At 37.3% G+C, this 27,980-nt stretch overlaps 1 protein-coding gene across 1 annotated transcript in view; it reads right to left on the bottom strand.

Annotated features, from left to right (window-relative positions):
* Positions 1 to 26,110, bottom strand: part of TDRD9 (tudor domain containing 9) — a 69,505-nt gene extending 43,395 nt beyond the window's left edge. The window contains exons 1-7 of the mRNA XM_074908766.1: positions 26,070 to 26,110; positions 23,616 to 23,722; positions 16,831 to 16,928; positions 16,185 to 16,406; positions 13,667 to 13,789; positions 11,353 to 11,433; positions 7,553 to 7,717 (exon numbers count right to left, since the gene is read on the bottom strand). Coding sequence (XP_074764867.1) covers positions 7,553 to 7,717; positions 11,353 to 11,433; positions 13,667 to 13,789; positions 16,185 to 16,406; positions 16,831 to 16,928; positions 23,616 to 23,722; positions 26,070 to 26,104 — 831 coding nt within the window. The 5' untranslated portion in view covers positions 26,105 to 26,110. The remainder of the gene's footprint in view (positions 1 to 7,552; positions 7,718 to 11,352; positions 11,434 to 13,666; positions 13,790 to 16,184; positions 16,407 to 16,830; positions 16,929 to 23,615; positions 23,723 to 26,069) is intronic.
* Between the last annotated feature and the right edge of the window lie 1,870 nt (positions 26,111 to 27,980).

Genomic DNA, 27,980 nt, shown 5'->3' with positions numbered 1-27,980 from the left:
TTCTTTGCCTCAGTCAAGACTAGTTGCACTGAGGGAATTCAGCCTCCTCAGTCAGAAGACAGAGACTGGGAGAACAACCCCCCCACAATCCAGGAGGAGACAGTCAGTGACCTACTGCACCACGCAGACATACTCAGGTCTATGGAACCAGATGGGATACACCCGAGGGTGCTGAAGGAGCTGGCTGGGGTGCTTGCCAAGCCGCTTTCCATCATTTCCCAGCAGTCCTGGCTGACCAGGGAGGTCCCGACTGACTGAAAATTGGCCAATGTGACGCCCATATATAAGAAGGGTTAGAAGGATGATCTGGGAAATTACAGGCCTGTCAGCTTGACTTTGGTGCCTGGGAATCTGATGAAGCAGCTCATCCTGAGTACCATCACACAACACACATGGGACAACCAGATGATCAGGCCCAGTTAGCATGGGTTTATGAAAGGCAGGTTCTGCCTGATGAACCTGATCTACGACAGGGAGACCCATTTATTGGATGAGCGAAAGGCTGTGTATGTTGTCTACCTTGACTTTAGCAAGGCCTTTGACACTGTTTCCCACAGCATTCTCCTGGAGAAGCTTGTGGCTTTGATGGGCACATGCTTTGCTGGGTAAAAAACTGGCTGGAGGGCCAGGCCCAAAGAGTTGTGGTGAATGGAGTTAAATCCGGTTGGCAGATGGTCACAAGTGGTGTCCCGCAGGGCTCACTTTTGGGGCAACTCCCATCCTTATTGATGATCTGGACGAGGGGATCAAGTGCATCCTCAGTCAATTTGCAGATGACACCCAGTTGGGTGGGAGTGTTGATCTGCTCGAGGGTAGGGAGGCTCTGCAGAGAGACCTGGACAGGCTGGAGCCATGGGCTGAGGCCAACTGGAGGAGTTTCAATAAGGCCAAATGCCGGGGGCTGCCCTTGGGCCACAACAACCCCCAGCAGCGCTACAGGCTTGGGGAGGAGTGGCTGGAGAGCTGCCAGTCAGAGAGGGACCTGGGGGTGTTGACTGACAGTCAACTGAACAGGAGCCAGCAGTGTGCCCAGGTGGCCAAGAAGGCCAATGGCATCCTGGCTTGTGTCAGCAATGGCGTGGCCAGCAGGGACAGGGAAGGGATCTGACCCCTGTACTCAGCACTGGTGAGGCCGCACCTCGATTCCTGTGTTCAGTTTTGGGCCCCTCACTACAAAAAGGACATTGAATGACTCGAGCGTGTCCAGAGAAGGGCAACGGAGCTGGTGCAGGATCTGGAGCACAGGTCGTAGGAGGAGCGCTGAGGGAACTGGGGGTGTTTAGTCTGGAGAAGAGGAGGCTGAGGGGAGACCTCATCGCCCTCTACAGCTACCTGAAAGGAGGTTGCAGAGAGCTGGGGATGAGCCTCTTTAACCAAGTAATAAGCGATAGGACAAGAGGTAATGGCCTCAAGTTGCACCAGGGAAGGTTTAGACTACATATTAGGAAGCATTTCTTTACAGAACAAGCTGTTCGGCGTTGGAATGGGCTGCCCAGGGCAGTGGTGGAGTCCCCATCCCTGGAGGTGTTTAAGAGTCGGGTTGACACAGTGCTGAGAGATATGGTGTAGTTGGGAACTGTCAATGTTCGGTTAATGATGGGACTAGGTGATCTTCAAGGTCTTTTGCAACCTAGACAGTTCTGAGATTCTATGATGATTGTCTATATTGTTTTCTAGCATTCTGTGACAAACTCACAGCTTTACTATTTAAGAACAGAAACCATCAAGTCTTCAGAACAAAGACAGTAATTAAATCTCATTTCAGTTTAAAAAAAAAGTTTAATGAACTAAACATGCTCTGGGAATGGTCTATCATATCACACGTCTTCCCCTTGTATGGAAAACAGCTTTTGATCACTGCTCACCTTTCATTCTCAGGGTTTCTCCTCATTCTAGTGGAAACTCTTTACTGGATTAATTGCTAGCTGTAACTTTTCTAGACTTGTATTACTGCGTAATCTGCCTTCCACATACTGCACATGATTAGAAATCCTACAGACAAATTGCATTTCTCTCCCTCCTATTATGTCGTTGAAGTTCTTTCCTTTTCCCTCCCTCTACTCTCAAGTGAAATATTTTATTTACTTCTATGCTGAAATCTAACAGTTTAAGTAATCCAACATTTTCCCAACAGGTTCAAGTGATTGTGTGTCTGTGTATGCTTTAAGAAATCATGTATTTTTGCACTAGCTAGCAAACCTCCATTTTTACATTTATGCTTAAGCAAATACTTCTCCTAGCCTACCAGTCACCTTCACCTGTTGCTTGATACCCTACAATAGTATTTTATTATTCAAATACAGCTTTATTTAGGCTTGGACTTCTAATTTTCATTTTAAAGAATGGTACTATAACTGAAGCAACAGTGAAAACCAAGCATTTGTGCTTTAAGCATAACATTCTGTAAGAACTGGACTGCATGATAACAGTAAAAATGTAATAGTCAGTAGTAACTGGTAAATACATACAGATAAATACCAACATAAGGTAAGACACAAGTGCAGCTGGGGACTTTTAACAATGATATAGAGTGTATGGAAAGAGCCACCCCTGGAAAGAAATTCAAAATGTAAGCTGAATGGTCAAGAGTAATACTTAATGTTTCTACACACAGGACTAAGATATTGCAGGCTTCCCTGTGAAAGAAGCAGAAGGTATTTGTCAACTGTCCACATTTTAGAGATTTGTTTTTATTTTAATCAAGCATAAAATTAGGATTACACACTTACTCCAATTCAGTTAGAAGATTCTGCCAAAGTTTTCAATGAGCAAAAAAGAACTGAGAAATATATACTGATAACATTGGAATGCATCATATGTGTACTGGTAAGAGTATCATTCATATAATGCATCCTTCCATTGTCTGGAGTGAGATGACATCCAGTAAGACAATGTGTAAACACATGCATCTGAGGATTGCAAATTCTGAATACAAGCAGATAGTGTATTGGTTGAAAATAAAGAAGCCCCTGGACCTGCTACTTTGATCATAAGAAAATAGCTCTTTTCCAGTGTAATGCTACTGAAAGCAAACATGACCCTACGTCAGGAAAGGTCACTCTAAGAGTGTGATGTGTTAGTGACAATGTACAGAACTGCCCCTCACTCTAAAGTGACTCAAAGCTTTCAGCCAGCATACTTGCCAGCCTTTGAAGTAGAATAACTATTGAAGCCAACAGATACTCAGTCCCTGATGCTGGGGAAATGGATGAGGACTGACAATACATCTGCAATTCCTACCAGGTTTTAAGGGGATCAGCCAAACTTGAACAGAAGCAAATTATGACTACTTCAATGACCAGAAGAACAAAGAGACTCTCTCATAAAAGAAGAATAGTAATGACTTATCTTATCTAACAGAGCAAAACAAAAACCAGAAAGAGGTATTACTGCTACCTATAAACCTATCCAAGTGTAAATAAGAATGTGGGAAGAAGAATTAATCTAAAAAAAACCAACCAAACAAAAAAAACCAAACCCAACAGGTTTGACTCTAATTTGTCACAGTCTCCCAAGGTGTTCTTGGGAGAAAGGCAGAGAAAACAGAAGTGTCATTTGATTCTTTCCAGCTCCAGCACTGGGACTGCATGTTCAAGGTTCAGTGCCAAAACAGTTTAAACCTGATCCAAAATCTGGTCTGCAGCTGTACACATCTGATCTAGTAGAGAGGTTTCAGAGAGCTAAAACCATAGAAAATGGAACTATCTAAACTATTAAAATGAAGTTAATTATTTTTCTATCGGTTTCCCTTTCTGAAGGGGCTCATGACAGAATCACAAAAGCACTACTGCTACCACCAATTTGGCAACACTGATTTAGATCATGTTTTGCTACTGCAACCTCACTTCCCGGCCTTCAAGCCCTTACCCAGAACAGCCAACTTAGAACACTACATCATGTCAAACCTAGGTCACCTTGATGTCTGCAGAAAGACTCCTTTCTGAAAACCCCGAGAAAATTATCCCAATTATTCTTCTGGTAGAAAAGAGATTGAAAGATCAAAAAAAGCCATCTGTAAGAACTTAACAACATTCTTTCCACTTCTCTGACCCCTTCAAATCAAGCAGCCAGGTAGACTTTTCAGGTGTACAACTCGCCAGAGCTTCTAACTATATTTTACATCCACTACAGTAATACTTTTCCAATGAAGCGTGATTAATCCCTGAGAAACCACAGACAACATTCTAGTAGTTTTGAGAAGTAGTACTTTTGTTTCCCCAGCATGTGCGATAATCCAAGGAATTTATCTTTTCTGGGCTGCTTGGACATAAGATTTTTGATTTTATATTATCCCTGCTTAAATAACTGTCAAGTTTGTCTTTTCAATTTTATTACCAATTGTACCTCTACTATTCTGTAACATGACAAGGCTGCCACAGCACTCCTAATAAAAGGTAGCAACATGACAAGCAGCAAATCCAAAACCCAGAGCTGACTGCAAGAAAACAACATAATCAGAATAGCTTTTGACAGCAGTTCACTACCTTTCATCTGGACTCTGACTTCAGGTCCAGGGACATGAAGGAATTTTTACATTTGCAGGCCAAAACTGGGACTCTCGTTTTTTGCCTTAGGTAAGAAGTATACACAGGATTTCACAGATTTACTGCCACAGACTAACATCTAGACCCCCTAGCTGCTGCATTTTTAAAATCTGGTCACAGAATTAACTATAAAATTAATTTGCATTTGATACCTCCAATAATATACTATAGCAACAAGTAACCATTTAGACAATTACCTTTAAATTTGGCTATAGATACAACCTTCATGCATTTTTCATCAAAACCTTTGTTTCACTGATTCCTTTGGGCTTAGAGGGTGCAAATATGACAAAATAACAATCCAGTTAAATATCCAGAACAATGTGCTTAAAAAGGCCATTATGCCAAAAGAAAAAGAATCTACTTTTTATAAAGCTATACTCAAAAATTAAACAGTTAAATGACCCAATATCTGGGCAAGGGTAAACCAGTGCTACACTGAAGAGTTCCTTCCTTCCTTCCTTCCTATTTTCATTCTTTCCTACAAATGAAGCAATTCAAGTGGAAAGCGTTATCTTTGATTCAACTAGAGCAAAGAATTTACTACAAACAGGCATACGGAAGAAAAAATAATGACTGGCATTTCTATTTATCTTCCAAATCACAACCCGGATCACTGAATTCCCAAATTATCCAAATCAGAACGACTCAAAGAAAATTTTTATTTTCAAGCATGGTTTTAAAACATTATCACCTACAGAAACGAGTGACAAAGCCAGGAGTTCTGCTGCATTCATAAAAGAATTCTACATTTGTACTGCAACATCCAATTATTTTGAGAAGGGAAAAAGGTTCATACCTCACAGCAAACAAGACAGTTACAAAGGACTAAACTGATTTCAATCAAGATACTTTAAAAGGAATGAGTTATGATTTATGTAATCTGATTTTATAGTTATTAATTTTAAAATCAAAAGGAAACTTGACAAAATTCTGTTTATCTAAAAAGCAAAGACTGTTTTTTTCTTTTAGCTTCTGTATTCTTTTATGTGAATTTTACAGGCTTTTACAGACAAAAATAAAATATTAAGAACTAAAGCCTGAAGCCTGTACCTCAGGCAGTCATCTAACTGTTTTTGATTTTTAGCATGATGAAAGATGTGCCCCTGCTTCCATACAGCAACATTAACTCATTAACTGCCTTAACACTCAAGCTCTGCTTTCATTATTATTAGGATGTAACCTAAATCATCTTAGTCCTTCCATTGTTTTATGCATTTTAAAAATAAAACTGCAAGAGCACTTATGTGCTTCTATTGTTGCCCTAAGGTACTCTCCTCCTTCTACTGAACAGGAATGGCTATAAGCTAGGACAATACAACATAAAGAAACAGACAAATACTTTAAAAAAAAAAATTAAAGAAAAAACCTAAATGCTCATGTACACAGAGAAAGTAAAAAAAAAAAAGTATAAAAAGGCACAAGCACAGAAAGCAGTTCCTTTTGTTCGCAATCTCTGAGGTGAAAGTGCTCAAAGTGCAGCTATGACAAATGCAACCTGACTGAAATAAACTTCTTACTGAATTTCTTAGTTATCTTTTTGTTGGCACCTATCACCAAATATCTTTTGCAAAACTCGTATTATATAACCTCCTCCATATTATCTGAGCTGCCATACTAATGTATAAAAAACTGATGGGCCAACTGCTATATGCATTTAGTTTATTTTTTTGACTGCATTAAAACTTCAACAGTTGACAGCCTTTTATTTCAGCTTGCCTGTGTTGAGGCATAACTAATGCCTGTGCTCTGTACAGCATAAGCAAATGTTTTCTTCTGGGTTTCCCATAAACTACATGTTTTACTTCTCTCAGTTAGTTTCTGCTGAATTGAGGGATGAAAGCCAAATAACCGTATGTTCACATACTTCTACTTTTTAAGTGCATCCCCCGTTTTCTTCATTGTATTAACATTATAACAGTGCTCTGAATTATCAAAATTGACCAATAATTACTCCCATGCCCCAGGTTTTTGTAGAGTGATTGTCACTATTAAACCCTGAGTGCATTTGTTCTACTTTGCTTCAACCTGTTTATTTCTTGCCTTGGACCACAATACTGAGTTCAGTATTATGAGTTCATAGTTCAGACACTCAAATTTATACAGAGCTGTTTTTCAATTGCAAAACAAACTCCTAGTGTACAACCACAGATACCAGATTAATTCAAACTCAAATTTACTCCTTCATTATCTGTCGTATAGCATGTAGCTGCATAGACAATAGCATGTCAGAGGCTCTACAAACAAATATATTTTATCAGCTAAAGACTGACACAGCAAATGAACTTTCAGTCATTACTACCTTCCTTAGACTTTAGAGCAGCAACTCTCCAGTGCAGCCATATAGGCTGTAAAGCGGCCACCAGGAATTTGGCAACTATCTATTATTCTAATATATTTTCATTTCTCAAAATTACGTATTTGCCATGGTGGCCTCCATGGCTACAACATAAATATGCTCTGAACTACTGCATAACAGCTGAGAATATTGAAAAAGAAAAGGAAAAAATTGGAAGCGTGTAAGCCTCAGCTGATAAAGAGAAGCCAACTTGATAACGTCACACTTCTATTCATAAACGCTTCTTTTCTGATGACTCTCTTCATTTCCTAGCTCTTTCTGCCTTGGACACATAACAGCAATATGAACCAACACAGGAAATACCCCCTGAGTTCATCAGCTATATTCAAAGAGATCTATAAAACCCCTTGTTACCTTCTGCACAGACTTTGACATTGTTCATCTTGGATGCAAACTACCAAACAAAATGCCATATACTACTTAAAATTCCCAGCCCTTTACATTCCATTTCTGTACATGAAAAAGAACGAAGTACAAAGAAAAACTAGGCTGCTGGTAAGGAAACTCCTGTTTTATCATCATATATTAGTTCTTATCTAGAACTGCAATGTAAAAATATTTATTTGTGGTTTTATCACACAACTTTCAAACTGACTATTCCAAGTTTTTTCTTACTATGTCCAAAGAAATAAAGCTGTATTTACAATACCTTGACATGAACAGTGTGCTTCAAATCATCAAGATAATATTCTTCAATTGCATAAGGTTTGCCTTCCACCTTAAATACACAGGCTGGATTCAGACCATCATGAACTGGAAGTGCAAAGTAATCAGCAAGTTCTTTACAGTTGAGGGAAGCAGACATCAATATTACCTGTTAAAAAAATTGCACAGCATATGTAAAACGTTAACACAAAATGCCGTGCTATGCTGGAATCTCCACTTCTTTCTTGATGCTAAAATGGTCTAATTTTGGTTACTACAGGTATTTAACCTAGGCACGTTTAAGATAATCAAGGCTAAGTGCTTAAGATTCCCCATGTGGAAAAAGGTAAGCACTTCTAAGGGAACAGATGCCTAGGGCAGACAATGTGGAACACTTTTTCCTGTGGTAAAAGTTAATCCTAAAAAGTGTAAGGAAGAGTACCATATGTTATGATCTCTACATGGTCCTCAAAAGAAAAAAGTATACACTAAGTATTTTTAATTCCTGTTTTACTAAAACACTTAGATTAGATATCAGTGCCTTTAACTCCATCAAAAAAGATGGGCTTACTCCTATAAAAGCAGTAACTGTAATTATAACCCAGCCTTAAAAATGTTACTATAATGATTTTGGAATATGTGACGTTTTCTCTCAATTTCAATTAATTTATGCAACTTTAAACACTCAATCATCACAGTAAGCTCCTTGCTCTGTTTTCTGACTCTGCCAAGATTCTTAACCCATATTCTCCTAAACAGAAGAACAGAAATCACATTTGCTACCTGGTGATACCTTTTCTTTCAATTATTACGAAATTCAGAATTTGCAGCTTTGTTGTTTTCTCCCTGGTTAGACAGCATAGCATGCACAGAATGGGGGAAGGGAGAAGAACAAAGTAACTTAGGGGCTATGGCTATTTACCCTCTAACCCCTTTATTTGGAATGTGCTCTCACTGCTCAGGACAGCCAGCTGCAATAAACTATACAACTTCAAAAAGGACAAAAAGCTAAGGAGTTATAATGAACTGTGTAGTGTTCTTTATCTTCAGGTCTCCTAAGCCACTCTAAGCAGTATTTGTGAACTGGGACCCAGTCAGTCTTCTTTTGCTTTCCTGACACTTTGCATGAATTTAAAAATAGAATGAAATAAAGACATCAACATTCAAAACAAAAATGCAATTAAATACAAGAGCATCCCCCTCATGAAGTGACAGGCAGACAAGCTAATGAATTGGGCATTGTACCACTGTGCTCAGCTCCAAAGCACCTGTAAAAGCAAAAGAAATACATGGAGAGGACAGACTAAATCATTAAGTCATTTAACATGATCCTGAAAGGTGGAGAAATCTGAAAAGACATAATTCTGCAAATACTATATGAAACTAGTCCCACTACAGTATGAACTGTCTCAGATAGTGGCTCACCTATGACAGGAAAATAGGCTAAATGTAACCTTGCCTGAAGCCTATTGAAACAAAACCCAATCTACATTATTCTAACTGCAGTTTCAGGCAAGGAATACTAAATTACTTTCTCTTCTAGACAATCTTTGACATTTGCACTCTGTAATCTGCATGGAATACTACCAAACCAGAAGGAAAACCGTAAGTTCCTACAGAGTGCCTGAAGGATCACATTACTAAACCAAGAGATTGATCTACTCCCAAAGCAGAAAATCAAGAAGCACAGATCACCAACATGGCAGAGGAACACATAGAAATAGAGGGTAATGTAGACAGTTCTTGAAAAATCAAGCCGTCCAAAACCAGTTGTGCAGCATGATTATGTCTAAAGCCCCACCAGATGATACCAAAAATATGCACAGTAACTACTTCTCACTTCAGATTTCCTTGCATGGCAATTTGTTAGAACCTGGAAATAGGACTATCATTACCCTGTTCTTATCTTCCTACCTATGGAGCTGTTATCAGTCACTACTGGGAATTGCACTGTTTGGTTTGACCCAGTAAAGCCATTTTTACAGTCACAGATATTCTTGCAACAACCCCATCCCAACAAGATCAACCTTAGAACCAAATGTCTGCTCTGTGATCTAAAAGCAATGATCTGCACCAGCCACCTGTCAGAAAACTCAGCTATTGGTAGGTGAACCACACCTAGATCTTGTCCTCTGTATGTCAGAATCACTCTTGCCCTTCTGTTAGCTAACACAATGTTGAATTACCCGCTACTTCTGAGGTCTGTACTGTCCAGATTAGGAGACAAACACCTCATATGTATTTCATATCACCTTGAATTATAAATACTTTTTATTCCCCTTAAACAGGCCTCCTTACACCCTTCTGATTCATTAATCCAGGGGGGCTTGGAGGAGAATCTTGCACTTTCTAAAGGAATTTGCCACATGATCAGAGCTCCCTTCTTTCACAGTGTTTCAGAAGCTGAAAAAGGATAAAGTAGGAGACACTGGGCTTAGTGTATAGAATCAAACTGAATTATCTGTTCCACTCTGCTAGAACCCAGTAACGGACATCAGAAGTTCTCCCCTCCCCACCATAAAAAAATTCAACAGGACCCCCCTACCCCTAAATGTAAGACTGTCTCAGATTTATACATGTAACTCATCTGAAGAAACACCTGCAATAAAGGATATAAAGGAGACAGTCACTGGATAACTATTTGGAGAGATTTAATCAGAATTTGGAATGGAGGGAAAAAAGTCTTTCAGGAACCTATTAAAAAAAAAATGTTCTCTAACAGAAAAGATGATAGGATCCTCTATGGATTCCTGCCATTGACACCAACCAGATAATCAGCATCAACGGAAAACTTTTCACAAACCAAGTATGATCAAATTATTTGGTATTCTCGGTAGGCAGAGCCAAGTACTAAGAAAGACTGAATAGCTTCACACTACTGTCTCTGAATTTAAAAGACAAGTGAGTTTTCTTATTGGTAAGAAAAGGGATAAAAGATGTGAAGTGCACAGATATGCCCTATGACAACTTCAGTGAGAGCATGCTTCAAATGTCTAAAGACCAAGTTATCTGAGTTTGAATCAATGTGGTGGATTGTATAGAACACCGATTCCCTTCCAACAGCGTCAAAAACAGCCAGCGTAGTCTCAAGTTATGTCTGCTTTGAACAGAATAGTTCACATTAAGTGAACAATTATCTGAAGCACTTAAGGGACACATAAATGTCCCAGAAAATTTCTGCGTTCCTGAACAGCTGCACAATCAAGTTAGCCTAACTCTATCACTTGTATTTAGTTTCTTACAATTCAAGAGTTCATGACTTTGAGACCACAGAATACATATGTCATGCTAAATCTCTGCAAGCTCTGCTTTAGTACAACGCAGTATTTCCTAATATGAAGAGAAAAAATCTCAGCCACATTTTACTACCAGTTCTGCCTAGAAATTACAATACAGCATTTCTGGGTTTTTTGCTATTTTTCCAAATACGTTGTCCCATTTTAAAGAAAGTTCAGTATTTCAAAGAGCTAATGCTAACATATTTAACCAAGGATAATCACTGCCCTCAATACCCAATACGTAATTCTAGTCAAATACCCATCTTGCATTTTTTAGCCTTAAGCAGTCTTTAGAAACTAATGCATTTCAACATGAGGAAAAGAAGTCTCTTGGAACACATTATAGCAGCCAGGAAAAGAATGCCCTTTAGCTTGCTTGCTTATGAAGAGTGTCAAACCAAATAATAATTTCATAAAAAATAATGACATATTTACGTAAGTTTTTTAAAACATGTCCTTTGTAGATCAAAAACATGTAAAAATTTATTCTTACAAGAAAAAGTAGCAGAATATACTTTGAACATACCTTCACAGACTGTGAATTTGTGCGCAACAGTTTACGGATCACCAAGAGAACAAAATCCATTTCTTCTGTACGCTCATGGACCTGGAAGACATCCACGATTTAATTTTCATTAATTCATGCTCTTTTTTTCAACAATCTCTTCCTTTGTTACTTATGTTTTAATTATGTAACTTGGAACAACAGTACATTTTCACAGAAGAAAACATACCTTTTAAGACTATGCATGTTAATCACCCTTTAAAATCCCAACACAGTTGCTCAGATGACTACAGCACCCTTTGTGAAAATCATATGCCACTATTAAGCCAGGACAATTGTAGAATAATGACCAGAAAACCAATCATGAGCTCTAGCCACTAGTTCTACTAGAGCTGACAATAACAGCTGAAGCGATACTGAAGTTGGGTAAGTCAACTGTACTAGTAAGATCACAAATGATCCAGGCAGGGACTATGCTGGCTTGTCTACAAGCTAAAGCAAATGGAATGGACACCCCTTCTTCTCAATGGCTTCCTAGCTATGATCAAAATACAAAACATTAATTCCTACCCAATTCTTTATATATCCTAGCACCTATCTTTTCTCACTACTCCTTGCAGTTCAATAAGTACTTCTACTTAATGTTGTCATTAAGTCATTAATTATTACATGGAGTGCAGTAGTTTCTTCCGGAGCTCAACCTTCAAAGGTAAACATTTGTTGCCTGTAAGGTAATTAGCATATTCTAACATAATATAAAGATAACTTATTTCAATACTGCTCCATTACAAAAACAATTTAGCTAAGGCAGTTTTCAGGCTGACAGCAAGGTCTTGCTGTGAGATGTCACGATTTTCTGACCTAGGTTTCTTTAGGTATGTTCCTAAGGGCCTGCAGTACTCCAGGAGGGCTGGGACCTGCAGTTAAAAATGCAGTGGAGAACATCTGGTTGTTAAAATGGTTACTGTTGGGTAAAGATCACAATATAGGAGGTAGATGTGGGGAAAAAATGGCATACAGGAAAGAGGAGGGACTAGAATTTCAGCTGGGGAAGCAAAACACACATACACTCTTGAAAGCTAGAAGCTGCTGAAAGAAGTGGTACAAGCTGGTACCATCAGTTCAAATTACAGCACCAAGCAAACAAGGTGAAAAATCCCTGCATAATTCTGTTCTCCTGCATAAGGGGCCAGAAAACTTCACTCATTAATTTTCCTATCTAATTAGTAATTTTTAAAACTAAAGGAACAATGTAACACTTCTCTTATGTATGCATCTTCTATTGTTAAACTTTTGCATCATATCATCTAATCTGCATTTCCTTATGTTTGGCTTAAAAATGCTAAGGTTTGCAAGACTCTGCTAATATATGAGAGTGATCTCAAATATTTCCCATGAAGATAACTAGTACAATTCTTTAGAATTCGGGGTTTTTTGGTTCTTCTGTCCATTTGAATGAAGTCCTAATGTTTCTTCACGCAAAAGCTAACAACTTGTTCAATCTCTTCCAGGTTTTCAATGTGCTATTTCAAGTGTACTCATGACAGCCTTCATTATTACTGTAAGTCTAACGGTATACCAAGTACTATCTCCCTGCTTCTCAAGTACCCAAGAATCAAAGTCAATCTCAGCTAAACTACCATAACAGAATAAAACCAAAAAAAAGCATTAAAAAAAACACCAAAAAAAACCCTGTAAATCCTCTTCTATGTCACTACATCCCAAGATTTAAGTCCTCCATCTTACATGTGATTTACATGGTTTGTGAAAGAATAATTTCACACCTGAGTCTTAAACAGTCAAATACTGCTTACCACAGAAAATAAGCATGAACAAATGCAAAAATATACAAACTACAAAAAACCTACAAGTATATTTTCTTTAGCTTTTTAGTGAATAACAACAATAATAATGAATAATGAGTGGACTGAAAATCCAGTGAGACAGAGAACCTTCAGAGAGCTGTTTTATTCTTCAGAACATCCCTGAAGAGTAAAGACTCTTTCGAAAGGCAGTAATAACCAAGTGAGTAAATACTAGCTGCCCCTTCCTAGTAGGCCTAGCTGACACATTTCTGAAATCCACACAGTGGATCACAGAAAACATTTCAAGGCACTCAAATCACAAGCTAAGCACTCCCAACACTCCTCTCCTCAGTTCTAAACTTTGTTGCTCAAAAGATCACAGAGACAAGCCCATTTCAAGAAGAGTTAGACAATTTACACAAAGCATCTTTATAAATACTTGTCTGCATTTTTCTTTCTCTGGCATGGTAAGAGAGGAGGAGAAGAAGGTTTTTTTAATATGAAATTTAAACTTATTTTCACCAACTTACTTCATCAATGAAAATGTGTGTGAATTCAGCTAGGCTTTTGTCACAAACTATTTTCTCAAGAAGAACTCCAGTTGTCATGTACAGCAACCTTGTCTCCTTTGTTGAAACGTTCTTTAAACTAACCTAACAGTGAAAAAAATAATGCAGAGAAGAACAGGTAATGTATTTACAGGAACATGCAGCTGAAAGAACTCCAAAATGAAATATAGTGTAAACCCATCAAAATTATTCAAACTTGTAAAAGCCTCTGTACAAATGTGTTCTTAAAGCCCAGAACCAGTTAACAGTAAACATTTTCTGTAGGATAAATTAAAAAATATTTTTAAACCCTGAAGTTTATAAAGTAAAGGATCAAAATTCCTTGCTGAGGGCTCTAGCCTGAGAAGAATTCTAGAAAGGCTTTTAAAGGTACATACATGGATCTTCCCACCAATATACAGAGCAAGATTTTGCCAAAATATAGTTTACTCACTGGACAGGAGAAAGAAAAGGAAAGAGGTATAATGTATCACCAAGACCAGGCAACTTATTCCTGAGGAGAAAGTTCTACAATCCAATGTTAAGAAGTGGATTTTCGATTTCTAAAATACTTCTGTAACTTTAGCGATCTCGGGTGCTACTTACCCAGGCAGGCAGAGCCATGACCACCTTTTTACTTTCAGCTTTTACAACAGTTTAGAGCAGACGAGTCTATCATCACCTGTCCTACTTCCATTTCTGCTCAGCTCATACAAGTGCTTGTAAAACAAGCACGGCACACCTACTTATACTGTCCTGAAGACTGTTTGGAAGCACACCACCGTTTTATATCTTTAAGACTCATTAAGCCTAATAGAACAGTTTAGCAATTTTATGACAAATTAATTAAAGGTATCAAATCATATGAAAGACTTTATGCAGAAAGTGCTTGGAAAAAAAACCCAACATACACAACCCACAGAAATTCTAGAAAATGATAACTGGAGGTTATCAATATTGGCTTAGTTAAAATTTGAGATACTGTCAGATCATAATCTTCGTGGAATTATCTAGAGAGTGTTCACCTCAAACTTCAGAGTTATGTAAAAAAATTATTTTTTTTTACTGCGGTATTTGTTATAGATATATAACAAAAAAATCCACTAAGATTTGATACTTAAAGAATGGCATTCAGTAGGTATGACAATAAAGATTCTTTTGATAGGAAAATGAAGCTGATCTATCTGCACAGCCCTGTAATATGGTACTGATATAACTAGAAACAGGCCATAAGCTTTGTACTGAGTTTGCAAGGCCTCAGGACTAAGGCATGTCAGGCCTGCTCTTCGAACTTTTCTTTACCTGCTTTCACCTTCACTTTACTTGGTCTCATTGTGACAACAATTTAATGTTGTATAGAAATACAAAGGCCTTGTACAGTAGCAGAGACCTTGGGAAGTGGAGAATTAGGATGTGGCATAGAAGAAAGCAGACGTGAGATGAGGCAGAAGCTTGGCACTGTAGACCCCACGCTATAAATAACTCTGCAATAGTCAGTTAAAAATAAAAACCTCTTAGACCTGGAACTGGAAAAAACTGGTTTTATGGGTAACAAAGAGAAAACATCTACAATACATAAACAGCACCATATGTTATACCCTTGGAAGTAACCTGGAGCTGCAGACAAATAAAGAAAAAGAAAGCTGTAAATGCATGTTAGAAAGCATATATACACATGACCCTGAGTGGAAGAAAGAAAGGAAGAAACAACGAGAATGAAGAGAAGAAGAAACCAACACGTATTCCTCCCAGCAAAGGACTCCAGAAGCAAACAACCCCCTCTGAACACCCTCCCACCACCACCACCAGCATGAACCCATCAGCCTTAGGACCCAGAGAAGCTAGTCCAGAGACAGCTGTTGTCAAACTACCAGTGAAACAATGATCACAGCGGTTTCTTGTGGTTACTGACAAATTGCTGCTTGCAGCACCAGTATCTGTGTCACAAAATGAAAGCAGCATCAAGTTTATAAATGGGAGATAGAACTGAGTTTGAAGCTGAGTTGGACAAAACGAAGGGAGGAGGTAGATTTAAGAAGAAAAACTAATTCAAGTTTTTTACGTTAGGAAGAAATGACAGTATGTTCATGAAACAAATCTGAAACAAATATAAATGTATGAAAGTACTACATTTACCTGTCAGCTGTGTCAAAAAAGTCAAACAAATCAAGTATGTTAAGGCATTTAAAGGAAAAATGACAAGAATACAGCTCTCCTGCAACAATTTCAGTGACTAGTAATATAGATGTGTCCAATAATCAGAATGTAGACAAATATTTCTGTTGGAGTCTCGCTAGCATTTATAGTTGTTCAACTTTAAAAGCTTAACCATTTAATTATGAAAGTTTAACACAGGGATAGCTAGAAACCTGCAATTCCACTTTAAAAGCAGATTCTCTAACATTTTATCAGTATGCTAGATATGTTTAAAAGTAATCAAGAAAGAAGATACAGTACTTTTAAAATGTATTTTTAAATACAATTTGACATTTTCTTATACCTGGTATCCTACAAATCCTCCTAGTGTCACCGATCGTTCCTTGCTAATCCACCTGGCAATGCTGCTGGCACCAATTTTCCGAGGCTGGGTAACAGCAATCTTGCAGTAGATAGATCGCTGAATGCAATAATCCAAAATATATTGTGGAATCTGTGTGCTCTTACCACTTCCAGTTGCTCCTTGTACAATCACAACTGAATTGCTTTCTATCAGAGACACTATCTGAAACAATTTTTCAAGAAAATTTGTAAGTCTACAAACAACTCAAAAGACATTTCAAACAGATTTGAAATATCAGTAGCTTCCAGGCCACATATCAGATCTTTGTAAAACACTGTGCCGTATTTTCTACCATCTTCTGGGCATCTGTAGATAACTGGACTCCTAAAACACATTAGAAGATCACAGAAAAATACATGGGCATGTACTCGCTGATATATTTTACATAAATACCTACAAACAGAAAGTATAAAAGCAATCAGTGTTTCTTCCTCTAGGAACTTTTATACACTGGTTTTGTACAACAAACAAAGGTTTTGTACAATGGTTAAAACAGAAACAGAAGTTTCCTTCTGGAAAAAAACAAACCAAACCAAAACATTATTTCCAGCTTTATTCTACAATGAAGAAAATACAATGAAATTACCTCTTCCCTGTGTTTGGCTACAGGCATATCCGCATATTTATGATCAGTTTTCGGTATAGAAGTCCAATCACTTGATTCACACTGAGACAATGAAGTATCTAAGCATAAAAATAACCAAGAGTAAGTTATTTCAATAGAGAAAGGGAAAGACCAGCAAGGAATATGATAACAGTATTTGAAAACCTAACTTCTATCAAATTTGAATCACAGACTTTTGAATATAGATAGAATTAATAATTTTTAATATTAGTAGATTGAAGAGATTTTCTGCATTTATGCAACTGCTGTTTTATAGGCAGCAGCTCTGCAAAACAATGCTTCTGTGTATGTCACTGTCAGTGTCAAAGATGTATAGAATTCTATAATTCTATATGCTTTTTGCTTAATTAGAAAACCAGTATTTTTGCAGTTTGCATTACAACTGCCAACTATACCTGTATTCCCAAGAACTTTTTTGATAACACTGAAAAAATGCCTTATTCATGTACCTGTAGGTTGCTTCCCTTAAAGCCTATTGGATCCACAGTACAAAATAACCCATAATTTGATAGGAAGACCAATTAAAACAAGTCTGGTAAGTATCATCATCTGGTCATGGTGACCATTCAATGTGGTACCACATTCTGCAGTCTCTTGGCAGGAGTTAGTCACCATTATCACTGCGTAATACAGGACAAAAAAGTCTTACAGTGCTACCATGAGTTTCTGCTCAGCTGCTTGCTGTCAGTTCAACCATGAAGAACAAAAGAGCAATGAGACAGTTGTGGAGGCAGGTGTAGAATGGGAAAACGAGGACAAGGCTTTGGCATGCAACAATTTTGCAAGTTACAATTAAACAATTTGGCTAAAAGCAGAAATGCTTTCTATTTCAAATGGATTTCACCAGGTATTATGGTGAAATTTATGTATTTGCATACAGATAATAAAAACTTAGACTTTGGGGTTTTTTGTTATTTCTCTAAGAAATACACAGAGTAGTGGGAAAGAAATCTAGTATTCTTTTTACAAAGGTAATATTTACTGTAAAATAAAGTCTATAGCCTAAGTACCTGACTGCACAGTTATAGTAACCTTTCCAAAGAAAGCAAGCTAAGAATCTCACACAGCAGTGAAGCAAAAACAAGTAGAACAACTTCTTTTGTCTCTGTACCATACCTGAATGTGCTCCAACCCACCAAATTGTTTTCAAGTGTCATGGAATACAAAATAGGTTATTCCCACATTAAAACAAACCCCCCAAAGTTGAACAGTTCATTACGACAGTTTCATAAAGGACTAAACCCCAGAGTTCTCCCACCCTCTCCAGCAAGAAAGGTTCTTCCCCTAGATTCTGTGTAATGTCACAGTTATAGTACACACACTGCACAGTGAGTTACTTAGCACTACTAAACACATAGGAAACAGAATTTAATAGCAGCACCCCTTGAAAATACTAACTATCCTCTTTAAAATACTTTTGGTCAAGTTTCTAAATAAATTCCCCAGGAAAATTCATATGAGTGTTCTGTCACTGCAAGGCTGTACAAAGGCTGACTGGCTTCCCTCTGGCACAAACATGCCATTATTGAGACATCAGTAACTCTGCAAGATTTGACCAATGCTGGAAGAAATCTCAAGCTGCTAGGGAAAAGATCCCAATGTCAGCATATTCCTGATAAAGCAACATAGCCTTACCACCTCTATCGGGTTTTCCATGTAACAACTGCAATTTTGAAAAATTTGTCAAAAAAGTATACAACAGATGACAGCAGCAATTCTGTAACAGTGCTTATAAAAAAAATGGAAAGACAAAGAAATTTAAATAGTAAGATTCACATAATCTTCTCTAACTCAGTAAAAACCCAGTGTATTAATAAATCATTAACCTAAAATTCAATTAAGTTACAAACCAGAAACAAATAATTCTTGTACCTACTAAATAACCAAATCAATTTAATCAATTCTGTGTATCTCACTTTTTTCAATTGATAAAATGTAACGGTTTTTTATATTGCTTTTTCTGACAGCTCTAGGACAGCAATATCTACCTTCTCCTAAGCATGTAAGTTCGGAAAAAAATTATACCAAAAGTAAATGGTCATTCAGTGTGCAGAGTCTGAGAACTGGCAGCCATGTAACCATTAGTAGACGCTGCAAGTACTGAAGACTCTATGGTTTGTTTTTTTCTCTTCAAGACATGTACGCTGTGTTTAAACTGAAAGAAACATTACTGAGTTTGCCTGGGGAACTAATACCATGACAACTGTAAGACTTCTGTGTAGAGCAGACAGTAGTTTTGGGCCTCAGAGTAAAATGGAAACCAGATGTATACTGATGCTACCCAAGCAGCCATGAAAAGAAACTGTGGATACAAACTTTTTCTGAAATCCAGTATAATAATTACTGAAAAAACAGAACTGGGGTTGGGAACATGAGTAACCATCTTACAAGACCTTAAACTTTCACCCCCCACTTGGGTTTTTTTTTTTTTTAAAAAAAAAGAAAGGTATTCTGAGAAATAAAGACTCACTGCAGAATAGAAATACTTGAACATAAACCCCCTACGACATTCCAAGGCTGTTCTACTCATTTAAATAACTATTCAACTGTGGACTCTATACCACACAGTGTAATTACCTCCAACTGTTGTTGTATGGTTTTGGGTTTTGATTTGGGTTTTTGTTTGGTTTGGGTTTTTTTTACACCTATATGTAATAAAGCCTCAAAATGAGAACTCATCTTTAGGAAAAACACATCACTTCTGCAAATACAGAGGCATCTACAGATTCAAGGACCTATAGGACTACAGACATCAGCAAAAAAGGAACTAAGTTTCACTTTCAATTGCATATACTTTCTGGAAAACATTACTAAGACTAGGACAACAAACCCAACCCATGCACACCTTTGTAGGACATGTAGAGAATGCAGGACACTTCCAAACTGAAAAAAACATGCGAGTGCCCACCGTGCCGGTTTATGCTAAGCAAAATATTTCTGTGTATAAAAAGTAGTAATGCCAATCCAGAATAACTAATATTAATTTCCCTATTCAGTCAGTGCAAAAACAAACTGAAATCTCAGTTATAGGAAAAATGAATTTGCCTGATCACCTCCTTTTTAATTATTATTAAAGTTCTGTAGAGACATGTTGACTGCCATGACTAAAACAAGTCTACTGCCCACGGAAGGAGCGATTTTCCAATGTATCACTTATTCCAGCCCATATAGCAGATGTATTCCTTCTAGTTCCTGTTTTCTGAAGTTTTTTGAAGAGATCCTTTTATACAAGATAAGATTTTTGTGTTCACCAGTTCTGGGAGGAGAGATTGTACAGCTGAATCCTGGTACCCTTCACTAAGCAAATTAAAATGAGATGCATTAAAAAAAAAAAAAAACAACAAAACTTGAAAGTACTGGTTAGGTGATTGAAATGAGATGCTTACTACATAAAGGAGATCATTCTTATGTTGAGCTACAAACACACAAAGTGATTACTGCTAGCAAACAACCTCATAAGAAAGGAAAGCCACAGGAAACAACTACACTCCTACACTGAGCCACAAAGCATTAGGACTTCACAGTAAGTCAGCCTACTTCAGTCATAATGCAATGTACATCAAGTTGTTGCTGACTGAGCCCTGAAGAGCTTAATCCAGAGCCTGGGCAAAGCAATTATCCTTCCACACTGGGGAAAACAGGCTAACAGTTTTCTGCATCTTGGAGTGCTGGCTGCTGAAGGACACCCCCAGGTAACATTAAAATCCCTAAGAAAATATCACAAATAGTCTTTGCTCCTGAGACTTCTGTTGTCCATGGCAATCCTCCCCAACTTCTGCATATTTTGAATACAAAAGGTTTTGGGGTAAAGATCTGTGCTATGATTAATTTTCCTGACATGAACCTGTTCTGAATACAAAACATTTAAGGAACTCTGTAACTTATGTCAGAAACAATATTTAAATTGCTTCTTCTCTGCAAGCAATTACTTCACCTGGGACACAGAAGATCCCCACAAGAGATCCATTTAATGGTGTAAAAATAATGAAAATAGAAGAGAAACCTGCCACCCACAAAGCTGCATGAAAATAATTATATAGGCAACCTTTAAAAGAGAATTTATTAAGGATTTTAGAAGCTTTCTTAAGAGTAAAACTCTTAATGCATACAGTTTAGAATACACACACACCCCCTCCAGATACTTAAAATAGTCGAGTGTCATACACGTAGCTCTGGAAGGTTTCCCTGTGCACATCCTGTGACCTCGCTCTATCAAAGGTGTGCGTAAGTCTGACTCTGAAACAGCCAGTACCAACTGCAAAACTAGCCCGATGGGTCAGGCAATAAGAACTGCTAATGTTCTACTTGTTTTGGCTAACAGTTCTGACAACTTATTTTCTTCTGCTTTTACTTAATCCCTTCAACTTCCTTTTCACAGCAGTATCATTTCTACCATGTTCCACAGAAGCCAGAACTCTAAATGCAGTTCCCTGACTATCTGTTTTCCTGACACAGAAGCAGATAGGCACTTCTATTTGTCCTCTCAGAATAAAAGCATATGCTCTTTCAAAGAAATTGGAAAGCACAAAATTTAAACTCAACAGAACTCCATAAAACACCAAAGCACAAGCAAACACAACAGTTTCAGTAACACTGCAAGATTTAATAGGCTGTCAATTTGTACAGAAGATATCATCTACAGTAAGAATAGCAATTCAGAAAGAAAGCAGAAACAGAAGGGGTACCAACGCTGAAACCTTCAGGGCAAATCAGTTTCTCATTTCCATGCTGTTCAGCTTATTTCTTGACTACATTTGTACTCAAGACAGCTAGAGTGGTATGGTCTGGTCTAGATAAATCCTTGATTGTAAATGACAATTTTCATATTCTTAAATCAAAAAAATGCACTTCTAGATTGGTATAGCTGGTAGTTACAAACGGGTCTTGGAGCTCTTGAAATCTGCATAATGAACATAATACTCTTAGAAAATAGCAGTCTCATTAACAACAACACATTTATAATCCATAAAATTAACATTACAAATATCATACTCACTCACTGAGCTGCTTTATTATAGTATCCTAACATAATATTCCTGAATCTGTCTGTAAGTCAAAGTTGATAGCAATAAGAACCAGGATTTTCTTAAGTTTTTGTGTTATTCCACATCCAGGTGGGATTTTGCAGCTCAGTCTCAGAATGCTGCAGGAATCTTCCAGTCCATCACTACCCAGTCTGGTGAGAGTCCCCCACTGGATCACACACAGATGGGAGCAGAGCACTGACCGGAGGAGAGAGGCACCAACGCTGCATGGAACAGCTCCTGAATGAAGCAGCTGAGACTCCAGGCCATGACACAGACAAAGAGTAAAAAAAGGAGGGAAAACAAGGACAGAGGAAAACATCTAATACATTAATAACAAGAGAGCATGTATATGTTAGTATTTTAGTAATTTTTTAGTGTTGTTTGCTAACTAGATGCTGTTTAAGTAAGTTACGACTAGAAGACCGAAATAAATATCAGAAATATAAATTTCAAAGACAAACAAACACTTTAGGGTAGACCAAGAGAAAACAGGTACTTATAAAAGTACTGGGATGACTATGCAGAAGTTATTTCCTAAAAAGCCTTACAACCCTGTTTCTTTTACAGGAGGAACATTGCTGGCATCAGCTCAATTCAAAATTAAGCAGGCCACCAGTGCTGCTAGATTAAGTTGCTAACCTACCTTAGGCAGAATGCTGATTTAATAGCTGAAGGACATTAAATGATCTACAATACTTCCTTGAATTAATACCACTATACTTTTAAAGAAACATCTGAGGAACTTAGCTTAGTCAACTTGTTGCTTTCCTTCCTTTGCAGTAAACCACAGGAAAAACTAGGGAACACCGCATTACTGAACTACAACATTCGAAGCTGCTTCCAGTCCCTTTTCACCTTTCCCCATTTTCACTTTTCAAAACCTCTTCCTCTCCCCCAAATTTTATGTAATGTCAAGTGAATAAGAGACAGTATTTTGTGATTAGGACAGATGGTCAGATGCACTGCACATGCTGGACAGTACAACTGCACCTATTACCTCACAGCTGATGAGACCAGGCAGTTTCATCACCTAAGTTCCAGAGGTCATATAATTTGCAGAAGCATTGAAGGATAGTAATTTCTCGACAGTTTCTCAATTTATCCAATTTTGGTATATCAGCAAAAGGATACAAAAAGTGTTACAGAGAATGACACACAGAACAGACAAAACATATAAGTGTCCTTTTCTTGGGAAATCAGCTACATTAACAAATTTGGAAATTAAAGAGGCACAGTAAGAGTTTGAAGCTGAGCTGTCCTGACAAGTGAGTCAGCCTCATACTGCTTTTACCAGAGCTCCTAGGAAAGAAATGCCATCAGATTTCTCTCTAAAGGCAGGTCAAAGCAACAATCAATTATACACAGAAATAACATGGATAGAAAATGGGAAAACAGAATAAAGACATGAAACCAAGGAGTGGCATCTTTTCCTTGCAGATATATTTCAATCATATATTGACATTTATCAATACAATAAACCAGATATATGCACATATATCTATGTAACAGCATTATACACTGTGGTTTCCAGAAAATAAGGTGTTTACTTTTTAATACCATGCCTGATACAAAACAAACAAATGCACATACAGCATTAAACAATACAGAGTAAGGTTTCATAGTTTTGTTTAAGGAAGAAGACAGGAGGAAAGACCACAGGGAGGAAAAGGACAGGTGTATCTGAGCTTATAATAGGAACCAAATTTTTTTTTTCTTTACCTGGTTTACAGACAAGCTGATCATTTCCAACCTCATCTAGCTCTCGTGCCTCTGCTTGTCCGTATTTTTCAGTATATTCAGTTCCAACACTCTCAGTGATAGGCAGCCTGAAGAGCAAAGAAATGACAAATCAAGAAATGCTTCCTAATCTAAGTCATGGATATCTCTGGGAATAACAGCATTATACAGTAAGTTCAGAGTCTCCATGTCATGCAGGAACTACTTCAATGAACAAACTTCAGAAATAAATTTCATCTCTGCAGTTAGATACTAGCTGAAGGAAAATGCCACATTAAATATTTCTGTTTAGATTTCAAAAGACTGAGCTCCCAAAATACCATCCTTTAAGTTTTTAATACCTAGAAATTTCTCTCCTAAAGAAAATCTATAATTTCTTCTGAACAAAGATGAAATATGATAGCTTTGTTTCACAAATTCTTGACACAACACAATTAAGAAAATACATTTAATCCTTGCATGATTCCCTGGAGACAGGTGAAGGAGAGATGAGTAAATACACTCATCTCACTGCTTTAAGGAAAAAACTTAGTTCTTTGAGCCAAGAGATGACGATGGCCATGGGGTGAAGGGGCGTGATGTGGAAATTAACAGTCACGATGGAGGTATCAAAGTCGAGCACTCACTAGTTGAAGATAACATAATTAAGCTTGGCCACACAATCTCAATTTGGCAGCACTATATGCACATACTATACAGATTTTAGTGATATAACCATTTATTTTTCATTTCCATAAGACTGCAACCTCACAAAGTGCACTGAAGACACTTCTTCTGACAAGAAAACCTGGTTATGCAGAAATACAAGCTGTCCTTCAGCCCTCCACAAGAAAAAAAGCCATCTGACTAAGGAAATGCTGTTATGGAGGAGCAAGCACTATTCGAATGTCAAAGCCCTGAGCAATAGCAACCAAATCACTTCAACAAAACACTTCCACTGTGGGGTAGAGGCTAAAGGGTGAGAAAGGTAGGACTGTGTTCATCATTTGCCGTAAAGACCATGCAAAAGCATCAGTATTTAAGGAGTAGCTGAAATCAGCTAAGAAACAGTTTTAAGAAATACCAGATATATTCAATTAAATGTTCCTGGAGATGGGAGTACTAGACATTTCAAAACGGGTTCACAGAAGTATATATGTGCTTCTCACCTTATGCACAGCTCCAGGAAAACAAAGACAGAGCGACCTTGGTGATTTTTGAAAGTACATTCATTTTAATTTTGTTTGGTTATGTGGATAATTTCCTTCAGAAATTAGGTTTTCTGTGTTCAGAACACAGCATGCAGCAAATAAACCTCAGGCTACACAATGAATAAAGAAAATATTTAATAGCCAGTCATTAAGAATGAACATTGTTCACTCGATGCACTGAATCAGGCTACAGTCTTGGGGAAAATCATATGCAACTGGAAAACTGCATATAGGCATACAAAATGAACAACCTTCATGATACCATTTTTCAATGTTTTTATTCTGAACTTTGAAGCTTTAATAAAATTAAAAGCTTACAGAATAATGTTATTTTTAAAATCAAAATGGGGAAAAAAAATCATTACGAAGCCCCCTGGTGCTCTCATAAGTCATCAGAACAATACAATCCTGCCAAGTAACCATTAATAAAGCCATGAGTAGGAGGTATCATCCTATATGTATCTGGACAAACAGAAAGGGATGGAACATTTTTCTAATGACTGTTTCAACAAACTTTTGCTGACAGCAGAGGAATTACAAGATTCAGAAAACTCAAATCCATTCTAGGCTAGGAAAGGACAATACTAATAATGGGATTTTCTGGATTCTACTTATGAAGCATGTGTCTGTCCAATACACCAGCTATCTCTTCCCCATTTTTATTTCCTCTGACACAGTGAAAATCCACATTTCAGTACCCCTGTCCTGTTATAGCATATATTTCTCAGGCTTTCTAGATTGAGCCTTAGCACTCACCCACTTTTAGCCTCCTCCATGCCTTCTGATCCCCCAAATACATTATAACATCAGCAAAGAGCAACTTTTCGGCTGCATATATGAAAGATATTCAGAATTTTATGAAATGAAGAGGCAGTAAAAAGCACTTTTGTGACTCTTAACAGAACTCCTGAAAATTTAAAGTCATCAATTTAAGGGAATGCAGGGAAGTTCAGATGTTCTGTTTTTCCTTCCTTCCTTATCATTTAAAAAAGAAGGTGAGAGTTTGATCTCATCCAAATCAACGGCATGTTTCATCCTCAGAATCGGTCAGATTTCTGTGGCTGAACTTACAGACATATGATATTATGTCCACCTTAAGTGGAAAAAGGCAGACAAAATTATAAAGCACTGAGAACAGGATCAATCAGTAGCATCACTCAACAACAAGTAACTTTTGATATGTCCTAGCATCTGTAAAACATAACACATCAGCTACCTATGAAGGTGTACACATCTCAAGACCTACCTATTTTGGAAAATACTTTCAGAAGTAGCCGACATGGGAAGTTTGACCTGACAAGCAGCAGCCAGCCAGAGGCTTTCTATCCAGGCAAAAAGGTAGTACACAGCATGCCTCTTTTTGAAAGAGAATTACCACTGTTTCTTACAAAGATAACAGGATACTTGCTTTATTCCTCATCATGTGGTTTAACTACCGTAACAGTTCTCTAAAGCGTGACTAATCTTGGTACATATGACTACTTAAACTAATTTTGAGCATATGATTGGGACAAAAATCTTTAAAAATATTTCTTACTTGGATTTAAAGGAAAATTTAGTGTCATAATCATAGATTTAAATATAGCTGCCACTTCAGGGGAATTACTAGAAGGGAAACACAGTTTAACACCAGAAATTGTTGACACATGCAAGTGTAAATGCTTTCAAATACACTGAGGGTGCCTGCCTTTCCTTAAATAAATTCAGCTAAAGGTCTTCCTTTTCTTCAAGCTATAGAATGACCTCTAATAAGTCAACAAGGCCATCATAACAGAGTACGCTTGGTAAAGTTTTATATGTGACCATTTGAAATATTAACCAAAGCATTTTTGCATACACTTAATTATCACAAATAGAATCAATTGCCCAATCTCAACTATAACTGTGACAGATAATTTGTTTGGCTCTTTTCAGTGACATGCACTACAATGCCAATGCATATACCTAACACAGTTAACGTCTTTTAAGCAATGCTTAAAATAAGCCTTACTAAATGAACAGATACGTATGGTCTTATTCCCTGAAAACAGTAACACTGCTTACTCAGACCTGATTGTATAAAGAAAATATTCAAGTATGTAATGAAATTTCAATGGTTAAGATGCTTGCACATCCAATTTCAGATGCATTTCTATTAACTATTTTAGTTTGTGGTAAAAGCTCCTATTCAAGGCTATGTAACTTCAAGAGCATTTCTGTCTTAGAGGCAAACAACTGAAAGATAGAAGTGTTCTAGAGCTGTGTTTTTAAAAATTCTTATAGATGTACTTTTTGCTTATTTATATTCTGCCTCATTTGACACAAAAATCCCTGTTTACATGGTACTGAGTTAAACACAAAACTAGTGTCACTCATTTCACAGATGACAAGAGAAGGACCACCCTAAGTCATGGCTTCTAATCACACACACAAGCTGTCCACCTGCTAGAAATCTTTGGAGGGAGATTCACTTGAAAAAACAGCCTTATAGCACACACAGCAATATTTTGCTGTACAATTTTAGTACGATATATAAAGTAGACTTTCAAAGCATTTTTTCTGAAACTAAAATAATGTGACACTTTACATAACTGAACATTTGCCACGACAGTAAATAACCTTCCACTGCGTTTACTGAAGGACATACTAAAAATTACTTTGCTACTGACTGGCAGTTGGTGTTCCATACTTTTATAAGACTGGTCTTACCTGCAGAAATACACTAACTGTAAAGAAATAATGTACTGTCATCCAAAAACCATAAGGCTTCAGTCACAAAAATAGAAGATTATTAGTAGAATTCAGAATAAGTGAAATCTTATAAATACTAGAGATTTTTAAAAAGTGATTTTCAGATTATTTTAAAAGTCTAAGAATCAATGACATGCATGCTTTTTTCCACTCAAGAGAGCTGTCCTAAAACCCAGTTAAGTAGATTTAATGGTAAAGTCTTCATATACAGGCATCTTGAAAGGCTTGCACTGCTCTTCCTCACAGTAGTTATTCAGAGCTTGTTTTAAACCTTAACCAGCTGGGGAGAGGGAGCACACTAATACAACTTTAGCAAAATCCTTAAAAATTCAAATGCAAACATTTGGATTTAAATAACTATGTAAACTCTACATCTCAGAAATATTTCTTCTATGTGAAAGTAGTAGCCCTGTAAGACCTTCCATCT

The sequence above is a fragment of the Athene noctua genome, chromosome 6 (assembly GCF_965140245.1).
Source record: "Athene noctua chromosome 6, bAthNoc1.hap1.1, whole genome shotgun sequence".
NCBI classification, from domain to species: Eukaryota; Metazoa; Chordata; class Aves; order Strigiformes; family Strigidae; genus Athene; species Athene noctua.
This window is presented reverse-complemented; position numbering and strand designations above follow the sequence as displayed.